This window comes from Colletes latitarsis, chromosome 2 (genome assembly GCF_051014445.1).
Source record: "Colletes latitarsis isolate SP2378_abdomen chromosome 2, iyColLati1, whole genome shotgun sequence".
NCBI lineage: Eukaryota > Metazoa > Arthropoda > Insecta > Hymenoptera > Colletidae > Colletes > Colletes latitarsis.
The window spans coordinates 13,246,340-13,258,249 of record NC_135135.1 but is presented as its reverse complement, the minus strand read 5'-3'; the positions used below and the strand labels follow the sequence as shown (position 1 = coordinate 13,258,249).

General features: G+C 39.4%; 1 protein-coding gene across 8 annotated transcripts in view; it reads right to left on the bottom strand.

The window, feature by feature from the left end:
* Nucleotides 1–2,822: 2,822 nt before the first annotated feature.
* Pdm3 (POU-domain protein pdm3) overlaps nt 2,823–11,910 on the bottom strand; it is a 231,862-nt gene continuing 222,774 nt past the window's right edge. For 7 of the 8 annotated variants that reach the window (XM_076783810.1, XM_076783805.1, XM_076783808.1 and 4 more), the window contains 2 exons: nt 4,844–4,995; nt 2,823–4,367 (listed from right to left, as the gene is read on the bottom strand). In XM_076783810.1, coding sequence (XP_076639925.1) covers nt 4,249–4,367; nt 4,844–4,995 — 271 coding nt within the window. In that variant the 3' untranslated portion in view covers nt 2,823–4,248. The remainder of the gene's footprint in view (nt 4,368–4,843; nt 4,996–11,910) is intronic. The other variant, XM_076783807.1, reaches the window with a different exon arrangement.

The window sequence follows — 11,910 nt, the reverse complement described above, 5'->3', positions numbered from 1 at the left end:
AACATTCAAGCTAAAGCTACGGCTGCTTAATTTAATTGTATACTTAATGTGTTTTAATTGCGTTCGACTGTATCGGTGTGTAACTGTAATGTATGTATGCGGCGTATGCGTGTAACATCCAACGCGTGTCACATTTCACGGTGTGTTCGTATGCTCGTCGTTTATTGCGCTGTCACGATCAATTGTCTCCCGTCATGAAGATCGAAGGCGTCGGGGTGAATCAACGATCATTACGCACCGGTGTTTTCCTATTTTCGCGTGCCACGATCGATCCTTCTCGTAGGATAATGCCTGCACGAACGAATCGCGACGTGGAATCAATTGACCCTGCATCTCGTAATCACACGTCGTCGAGATTGCCTGATTGTATTGTGAACGTGTGCTAGCTTAACCCTCGTTATGTACAATTTAAGTTCTGCAGTTCAGTTATATACTTTATAAAACGTAGTAGGAACTTTGGTTTCGCTGGGCAATGTTTCAGAAGCAGTTTCCTCTTGTTTCGCATAGCAACGAAAATTCCGCCTCTTGGTTCGCCTTTGTTTTTCGTCGATCCGGTTTCCGTTCAGTTTTAAAAAAAAAAAACGCTTCGCCTGTTCCCGTTAACATAGTTCGTTTTTCTCTTTTTCTTTTATTTTCTTTTTTGTTTACTCTCTCGCACGTATTTTGGACAGCCTGGACAAATGATTCGGCCGGAAACTGTTATAAAACATTCGCCCGTGGATCTATCTTCCTTAGAAATATGACACTCACGAATACAATTCACGATTTTTAATACTCATGTTTATATTTCCGTATGACCTATTGAATATCAATTTCACGAAGAAAATACACATGATTCGTAAACTTTTTTTCTCTTTTCGTTATTCAGTGCTTCGCTCTCTCTCTCACATTGTTTATTTTTTTTTTTTTTCATTTGTTTTTGTTCACTCGCGAGCATCCACCGCGCGCCATTCTTCACCCTCCCCCCAACCCCGTTTTTTTTTCTCATATAACAAAATTTAATAACCGGAATATCTCTGTACAAACATGTTCACTCTTACGCAACGTACGCATCCCGACCCCTGACGATCAAAATTTTGAATTTCGAATAGTTTCACTTGCCCTCGAACCCCACCCACCGCCCTCGAATCGTGTCACCTTATTCGCTCGTATGATACAACACTGTGTTTCCGTCTATCCATATTTATCATTTTGTTCTGTTAATTCATTTCATTTTGCTCGCTTCGTTTATATCTCTTTCTTTGTGTGCTTCGTTAGGAACAGATCGCTTTGCTCGTATCGTATCGTAACAGTAAGAGTAAAATATATACCTTAAAGTACGGCGTGTCTTTACCCTTAGAAATTTATTTTTTTTTTCTTTTTTTAAGCATGTAAATTTTCTTTCCATGAATCGTCGTTCAGCTATTCCATAGCTATACGATATTAAAAGTATTAGTAGTTTTTTTTTTTTTTATTTAATATTACACTCCCTAGGTGTCTCCTTAATATGTACACGCTACCCTCGCGCTCCTAGCTACGTTTCGGTAAGGATCTCGTGGTTAATAATGCCGGTGGTGAACTCGATCGGCCGCCGAGGGTTACTTACCCCCCGCCACGAGACGCGTTAAACGCGAATCGGTGACTTCGGTCGGTCGGTCGATCCCGCCCCGGCTGCAGTTATCGCGTAATGATTTAGCTCATTACAATGGGAAGGGTAGTATCGGATAGTACATACTGTTATGTATTTTTTTTTCTTTTTTTTTTTACGTTTTATACGCACAGTCATAGGTGCTAATTATTTACTCGAGTTTTCGATATCGAAGAAATCGTCGTATCGTTATGAAAGATGGGTGTCGCCTAGAGTATCGTTTATTACACAAGAAGGAAAATGTCCGAGAGAACGTCGGTGGCGCGCTATTTAAACGACTATTTACTTCCAGTTAGACGCGTGAAAGAAAGAACTTCTCACATAAGCGGAACGCATTCAATGAAACGCTATTATCACTATCGATTACCGGGGAGTACATGATTATATCATCAAATAGGGAATTTGTTCGCGGAATTGTGGAACTCGTCCCTGGCCGTCACGCGTCCCGTCCACCGGCATCTTCGATCAACGTTGCCGCGGAACGTTCGCGCGAATTTATCCGCGTCCTGGCGCGGCGAGTTCGCAACCGAATTAACGTTATGGTCGTTGCACGCAACGCGCGCGCGCGCCAACTCGCATTTACAGCGTACAATTTGTATCGACGATTTCGGTTTGCCTCGAAAATTACCATGAGAAGGCAGTGATTCAAATGAAATCCATCGTAATAGACGCGTCGAATTCAACTGGTTGCTCAATGTCGCTTCTGTCCTTACGAATTAGCGACTTCCTGTGTCAGCTTGCCCCGCTGAACGAAAAATATACAGCACAAGTCTGCAGGTTAGGTCAGTGGGGCGGAGCAAAATGACCAAAGGTGGTATCGGAGGGCGTGGCCATTCGACGTGGTGGGGATAGCCCTTTGCAAGCAATTGATCCTGTTCAGACTGTAGCGAAACGGAAGCGCGTCGAAAACCACATTAAGCAACCTATTAGTCCTCAAAGAACAAGCAAAGACGATTCTGAACTATCTGAATGCTCGGTATGTTCAATTTCCACTTTAATTGGGAACGGAATCGTTCGGTTCCAGCTAAAGGAAAAATTGAATCTTTAATTAATTCGGTTGCACGCCCCCCACGATAGACGGGACGCGTTACGTTGGAGATCTCGATTCGATCATCAGCGGGCATGTAAATGTTTAATAGGTATACCTCGTATATGGCAGATTATTACGGACTAGTGTTTCATTTCCCCCCCCCCCCCCCTATCCTGCAGAAACCTCGATCGTCTTTCACGTCTCTTTCTTTCTGGTTCGAATACAATTTTAGGAGCATCGGGAGGATCCTTACGATCGATCGCAGTATACTTTCAAAGACGTTATTGCGTTAATTTTTTTTTTTTCGCTACAGATTTCAAGTTCCCATTTTTCTCCCCCATTCGCTTATTTCGTTCGGTCGATCTCTAAATACACGCGTAATTTACAGACGAGCACACCCAGAGAACAATATTGTTGAAACAGTTTAACGAAACCCCGTAAGAAAATGGTCGTTTTGTGTAACTTTCTTTTTTCGGTGAAGAACAGAACTAAATTGGACAATCGTCATAAACGATATCGGCGGTACTGTAAAAACATTTCCGTTGCTATTTCGTGGACAACTGAATTGTATCCTTGTATATGGCATGGTGAACGTGATGGTATAGTGACGATACTGTTGTATCTCGTTGCTTCAACTATGTTCTTTTTATCGTGGGCAAAGGACCACTGTCCATCCTGTGGACTCCTTAGTTCTGGATGCATTCTCGGACGAAAAGCATCGTTCTGTCAATATCATCATATTTTTCGTACGATCCTCGTTTGTGCTTCGTCTCCATTGACAGACGATTCTCAGTAGCTGGAAGCTTTTCAATTGTTTTACGAACTAGTATTATCTGTGCGATTACTTGCGGAATTACTTATCCTATGTTTGCGAGTCGAGGCGCGAACGTGATAATTACTGTCCGATTAACGTTTCGTTACACGCGTTGCGGCTCATGAAACCGACAATCCCCGAACATGTCGAATATCAAAACGGTGACACGCGGACCAGGCTCTTTCGAAACGAGTTCTTTCGCGATTTGGCGAAATTAAAAATTCTGTTTTACGGTTCGCTGGTAATGCATCGTGTACCGTCTGTCGGGACGTTCTTTATCAACCGTCAGTAAAACGGTGACCTACATAGCCTGTCGTTGATAAAACGATAACCTATGCTACCTATCGTCGATAAAACGTTCGGGCTCGATGACCTTCGATGCGATCAAACATCGAACGAGCCAACGATGACGAGACAGAATTATCAATACCCGTCGCTCCGACTCCTGTACATCACATATTCGTAGATTAAAATTATTTACAGATAGATCTCGTATACGCCTGCAAATCACAATGATCTTTTACATCGACGGCCAGTCGGTGCGCGTTTTTAAAAATTCAAGCCCGGCACACGCTGAAAAGCCTGAATTTTTAAAGTGTTCCCTTGTACGCGGCCGATTTGTCGTATCGTTTTAATAATACGACACTGAGACTCGGGCTCCTTCGACGAGCATAATTCGCGAGGAAAGACTGATGTAAGAAACGCGTCCTTCGTAACCTAAATCTCGTTGGGATCTTTCCGTGCAACGTACGATTGAGTTCTTAAAGCTTTCCTTTCTCATTGGTTCGACAACGTCCGCAGGGTGTTCTTCAGAGACTGCCTCTTGTTGCAGAACCAAATCCTTATCACTTCCCTGTCGTATCCGAGCCGATGCGCTAAAGCCGTGATTTCGTTACCTGAAAATCAAACGAAATTACCAAATTAATAACGCTCTTTGTGTCTAATATTTAAATAACTTTAAATCTCCTATTCTATTTGGTACAAAATTATTCTTATTTATTTACATTAAATACTAGAATAGTGACTTCCACGGAGAGTGGTACAGTACATGCAATCGATTGTTTTTTACTTGAACTCTAGAGCAGGTTGATTATTCAAATTATCAACATAATATCGCATAAATAAAGAAACGCGTACAGTCTCGAGTTAATTTGACGTATTCGATAAACTTAACGCAACCGGTTCTGCAACTAATTCGAGTATCGCGAATTAAATATATTTTAAACCGGATGTTTGTTGCGAGCCAATTTCTTTCCTTTATATTCGACAAGCAGCGTATCATCGAATCGATCGATGCAAACACTTTTGTTTGCCGGTTGCTCGCGTCGCCATGCAGCACACGCCGTTATGTAAACGTAAGAAGAAACGTTACCGTTTGGATGAGTATTTCTATCGAAGTGATTATTTAGCATTTCCAGAGCCTGCGGAGTGAACGAAGTTCGTCGTTTTCGCTTCTTGCTGGGTTCCACCCCGATGAATTCCGTCAGATGATTCACCCCGCTTTTGTACCTGTAATCAGACACACTGTTTCCGCTCAGGTTCGACTAGACTTGCTCTCTCATTGCTTTAATAAATCAAATCAATCTAAGAAAAAAGCGCAAGAAACGTTCTAACAATGATCGTTCATTTTCGATTATATCACTCTAACGGGACTGTTTTTTCTTAACCCCTTGCTATACAATGACAAGTCTGACTCGTGACAAGTTTTAACAAGGCTACTTATTTGTCATCAAGTCTTATACAGGGTGTTCGACCATCCTTGGGAAAAATTTTTATGAGGGATTCTAGAGGCCAAAATAAGACGAAAAGTAAGAATACCAATTTGTTGATGGAGGCTTCTTTAAAAAGTTAACAATTAAATTCAAAAATTTCAAATCGTTCTGGAAAAATTATTTTTGGTTGTGGGAGTCAATTACAATTATTTTTGGTCATTACACATATCCCTGAAATCCTACGCACTTTCGAGAAAAAAATTTCTTACCGAAAATCTAATTATGTGACTAAATTTTTTGACGAAAAAAAAATTTCAAATCGTTCTGAAAAAATTATTTTCAATTGCGGGCGTCAATTATAACCATTTTTGGTGAATAGACATACCCCCGAAATCCTACCCACTTTCTAGAAAAAAATTCGAGAAGGTGTGAAATTTTTCGGCGAAAAACAATTTTTTCAAATCGTTCTAAAAAAATTATTTTCAGTTGCAGGGGTCGATTACAATCACTTTTAGTCATTATACATACCCCCGAAATCCTAACCACTTTCGAGAAAAAAATTCTTTACCGAAAATCTAATGTGAGGCCAGAAATGCTTCCCTGAAATTTCGAGCAAATCTTTAAAATGTCATAACTCCTGAACGGATTGGACGATTTTAATGTTTAAAAAAGCAAACTACGCGTATTTTGGTAGAGAATATGTACAAATCGCAAAAATATCCGAGAAGATGATTCTTGACCCCGCAAAATGAGAAAAACCCCATAAAAATGGTCCAATTTTCAAACAGCCATAACTCCTACAATTGTGAATGTATTTCAATGAAACTTTTTTCTGAAGTAGAGCTCATGGTTACCTACAAAAAAGTATTAGACAACTTTTCTGTAGGACGTCAAATAAAATTACTAAAAATGAAAAACGAATTTTTAAGAAAAATCGACAGGGGGTAGGTGCCTAAATTTTTCGACGAAAAAAAAAATTTCAAATCGTTCTAAAAAAAATATTTTTGGATGTAGGGGTCAATTACAAGCATTTTTGGTGAATATACATACCCCCGAAATCCTACCCACTTACTAGAAAAAAATTCAGTACGGGCGGAACTATAAACGTTAAGAACTTTTTAACGAAGCCTCAATCAACAAATTGGTACTGTTAATTTTCGTCTTATTTTGGCCTCTAGAGCCCCCCATTAAAATTTTTCCTAAGTGGGACCGAACATCCTGTTTATTAAAGTTAACACATTTTTACATTTACGAGGTATTCGTAAAACAAATCTATTCTTTTTCGTGGTCGCTCCTCGTACGAACTAATTTAAACAAAATTAAATAGTGTACGTTTGAAAAATTATTTGGAATTAAATTATACACCAAGGGGTTAATACAACTCTACCTTGGATCACTATGTATCACGTGCATCGAACATCTATCTGACATCGGTGATATTCTTGTAATTGTTTCAAAGCCAGAAGTACGCGACGGCATTTACATTGTACCGTTCATGGAAATTATGGATCTCTAAAGTTTAATTATTTTTTAAACAGATACATTTTGTCGGAGTCTTCTAAAGATGTTTTAAAGTTACTATTTATTTTCGAAACGACGATAGGGAGAAAATCGCTTTCCTAAGTTTCAATTTTAAAATTCTTTTGTCCCGTGTGTGTTTTAACACTTTGACTGCCACGTCATCCACATATGGGTGACAGAACTTTTAACAGTGGAACTAAAACAATCAATTCTCAACTTGAAATGTAAAAGAAAATAAATTTGAATAGACTACATTTTTAGTGAAGTTACGATAGTACGTATTACGCCATGTTTTAAGTTATGTAGTTTAGAATTGTCTAAAACCAAAGTCTTGGGTCTCGTAAACAATTTTACGGTTTTGAACTGGCAGTCAACGTGTTAATAGTAGAAATTAAATTCTTGTTTGCAAGGAAAAATATGGCTCGACGATGGAGATATTAATCGATTGGATTGCAAACAATTTCCATTAGTATCATCTTTCGCATTCTAAATAAAAATTTATTATTTCGTACGTTCAAACGTTCAAGCATCGAAACGTTTACTTTACACTCTACTTCGTTCAACGAAACCAACAATTAGCAACGATCGACGTATCGTCAACAATATTCCGCGGCTCGATCAACGTTTTTCCCCCCTCCCAAAAAGACATAAATCGGATCACGTCCAGCGACTTCGTCGCGAAAACTCAATTTCCATCTCACGCTGGGCGCAAATACGCCCCTCCCGATCATGCTCTGATCAAATATTAAAACAAAACACGCCTGTCGGTCGTCTGTTAACTCGGCAAACTTCCTCCGCATCGAAGCGTCGCGAAACTGGAACCGGAACATCGTAAACAGAAGTGTTCGCCGCGGGAGACCGCCCTCAAACTCGACATTCATCTCAACCGGTCACTGACCGAACTACATGATATCTAGTCTTTCTCTCAAAAACGAAAACTACCAAAATATATAGTGTCAGGATTTATGAGTACCAATAATCCAAAATTTGTTTAAAAATCCAAGATGTATAGTACGGGCCACGATATAGCGAGCTCGTAAACTCGAGTATGTGTCAAAGTTTATACGCTTCAGCTCCCAAAACAAGTGAATTGACAGAAATAGTGTCAAGATTTATGAGTAGCAATAATCCAAAATTTTTTAGAAATCCAAGATGTATAGTTCGGGCCACGATATAGCGAGGTCGTAAACTCGAGTAGGTGTCAAAGCTTACACATTTCAGCTCCCGAAACAAGTGAATTGACAGAAATACGAGCAGCTAAGGGCCTTAAACCATAGTCAGGGCCGTACGAAGAAATGTTTTATCTAGTGTCGCCATTTTTAGAGGTATCGTGACGAGTAAAGATCTTACTCAAGTCTTTAATATCTTAATTTACCTGTTTATAATATATGCAGGTAGAGAATGAAAAAGGTAGTGCAGTTGCAGAAAGACACCCCCAAGCAAGATGTCATGTACGGCCCTAAGTATTGCAGCAGTAGTCGGTCCCAACCCTCGAGAGTTTAATTTACGACCTCGCTATATCGTAGCCCGAACTATACAATTTTTGTGAATGTCGTGGAATCGAGAAATTTGGACGCTCAGCTTTCTTTAATAAATGCAATATTTTCTTCCCCTCTCCCACTACTGACGAAGAATTTTGATAATAAATTCCATAATCGTGGGTACGAGTCGTAAAGCACGCGACTCGAACGAACGAATAACAAATATGGCGGCTGTGAAGATTGAAAATTCTATCTATATTCTCTAATAAATGCAATATTTTCTTCCCCTCTCTAACTACTGGCTCCGAATTTCTCCATCGAATGGTTGATTCCTGACTAAGAATTTTGATAATAAATTCCATAATCGTGGGTACGAGTCATAAAGCACGCGACTCGAACGAACGAATAACAAATATGGCGGCTGTGAAGATTGAAAATTCTATCGGTTCTTATTGGGAAAATCGTGGGATATCGAGGGTGGTTAGGAGAAACGCTAAACAGAAACGGGGCGTTGTTTACGAGACGTTCCCTTCCCGACTGATTGGCGCTACCCTCTCGTCGGCGAACTTTTCCGAACGCGGCGCAGGAGAGCATCGCGACGTCCGGCGGCGGGCTCGCAAATGAAATTAGCGATCGAAGCGTCGCGGCGGTTCGAAAAAACCTCGTGACCGTAAACAGGAGAACTTCCGCCGGGAATCGCGGGTAAACGAGTGCGGACGGAGGGAGGACCGTGAGCCGGGGGAAGGGTCGCCGGCGTCCCGACGCGGGGGCGGCTCGGGTAGATGCCGCTGTGGGATTTATGTTTTTAATTTAACTCCGTATGACCAACTGTCGAGCCCCGCCGAAAAAAGTGCAGGCCGAGCCATTAGCATCGCGCGGTGATATTTCGTCGAATCCGCGAAAACAATATGCTAATGGAGAACCGGGCGAGCGAGAAGAACCGATGACTCCGAACGTGGGGTGGGTTAGACAGGGGTGAAACGAAACTCGGGGAACGCGGAGAGAGGGTGGACCGAGTAGTTCGCGATTAAACATTCGTTTTCGCCATATTTTTAAAATTGATCCCCCGGAATACTCCAAAACGAGAATCGTGACTGCCAAAAGGGGGTGGCATTGCGAAACTTAAGAGCGAAAGTAAAGTTTTACTGTGAAATGTTAAAAGATTTATAAAACTGCGACAGATAGTTTGGGCAATTTGTGAACACCGAAATACCATTGAATTATGAAAGATTAGTTCTAATAAATCTAGTTAACCCCTTAACGTACGATTTAATTCGTATACTATTTAATTTTGTTTAAATTTGTTCGTACTAGGAATGGTCACGAAAAAGAATAGATTTGTTTTATGAATACCTCGTGAATGTAAAAATGTGTTGATTTTAATATATAAGACTTGATGACGAGTGAGTAGCCTCATGATTGTGAAATCTGATATTAAGATATTGTATCGAGTCAGGCTCGTTATTGTACGGCAAGGGGTTAAAGAAGCCTCGTTTGAAAATTATTTTACAATCTTTGACAGTGAAATTCTTTTTCCTCTTTTTCGTTTATAAAAGATTGTATTTTCTAAATTGTGAATCATGATTTTCCGTCGGTCTGAAATCATATCTTTGCAGTGAAATTTCAATTAATTATTCTCCATGCGATGGGCAATAGGCAGCATAACTTTCGAATAATCGTAGTTTTCTAGAAACGTGAGACTAAAGAAAGTTTGATGCCTCAAATTCTAAGCTTAACTATCCTTTCAAGTGCAGACAACGCGATATTCTCCCGAATCATCTTGTTAAGAAATTAAACTTCCTAGAACAGTCACAGAGTTGCTCCTCTTAGGGGATAAATTTAACCTTACGCGCGAATGGACCAATTAGTAACGCTATAGTATACATGTATCTATCGTCAAGGAAATGGAATTAGAAATCTGGATGTAGAACATTTCTATAAAACAAAAGTAATATCGACGATACTAAAAATAATAAGTTTGATTTAAATTGAATCAAATTCTCCTTTCGTTGACTCAATCCATGCAATTCCTACAATACTGTTGAGAATAAGCATTGCATGCTTGTATTTTTAATGGAAAATCCATTGATGCAATCCCCTTTCTTGCAAAGGTCAGTACCACTTAAGGAAGACACTCTTTTATTGCACCCCATCTCGTTTTTTTTTTCTGAGACTCAAGCTCAGTTAGCAGAAAACCATCAAGCTAAGAAGAGCACTTTCGTTTTGTAAAATTACATTAATTAAATACATACTTAGGTCGAAACTCTGTTGTATTTATTTAGCAAATAAATATTCAACAAATATGCTAAACAAGAACTTTTTCTCGATAATAATGATTTTTGCAGTTCTATAAATACGGTATTACACGATAGAAGACACGCGAACTTAGAATTTAAATCGCGTTGGATATCTCGAGAGTGATTATAATAATAAGTTTGAAATTGAATCAAATTCTCCTTTCGTTGATTTAATCCATGCAATTCCTACGATATGTTAAACAAGAATTTTTTCTCGATAATGATTTTTGCAGCCCTATAAATACCATAAAAATTGATCTTGCACGATAGAAGACACGCGAACGTAGAATTTAAATCGCGATACCTCGAGAGCAATTATAATAATAAGTTTGATTTAAATTGAATCAAATTCTCCTTTCGTTGATTTAATCCATGCAATTCCTACGATATGTTAAACAAGAATGTTTTCTCGATAATGATTTTTGCAGCCCTATAAATACCATAAAAATTGATCTTGCACGATAGAAGACACGCGAACGTAGAATTTAAATTGCGTTACCTCGAGGACAATTATAATAATAAGTTTGATTTAAATTGAATCAAATTCTCCTTTCGTTGATTTAATCCATGCAATTCCTACGATATGTTAAACAAGAATGTTTTCTCGATAATGATTTTTGCAGTCCTATAAATACCATAAAAATTGATCTTGCACGATAGAAGACACGCGAACGTAGAATTTAAATTGCGTTACCTCGAGGACAATTATAATAATAAGTTTGATTTAAATTGAATCAAATTCTCCTTTCGTTGATTTAATCCATGCAATTCCTACGATATGTTAAACAAGAATTTTTTCTCGATAATGATTTTTGCAGCCCTATAAATACCATAAAAATTGATCTTGCACGATAGAAAACACGCGAACGTAGAATTTAAATCGCGATACCTCGAGAGCAATTATAATAATAAGTTTGATTGAAATTGAACGAAATTCTCCTTTCGTTGATTTAATCCATGCAATTCTTACGATATGCTAAACAAGAATTTTTTCTCGATAATGATTTTTGCGGTCTTACAAATGCCATAAAAATTGGTCCTGCACGGTGTTAAACGATAGAAGACACGCGAACGTAGGATTTAAATCGCGTCGGATACCTTGAGAGCGATTATAAATATCGCAACCGTTTCCTTTGTGTCGATTAACTGCGGGCCGCGTTCTCGATAAGCTTAATAAACTGGCGGCCTAAAAAGAAAACGCTATCGTATCGTGTGCGTTGCGGAACAGGTGAGAAAAGCCGTAGGACAGGGCGGTGGAAGGAGGGAAACGGAACCGAACGCGCGCGGAGGGTTAGGTTCGAGCAACGTATACACGCATAGGTGAGAAGCCAAACGAAAGGAGAGAAGGGGTCCGGACACGGTTAACGGCGAATAAGGACGCCGCTAAACGTGTTCGTGAGGTTTAATTCGCGAAGTTCGCGCGTCGAA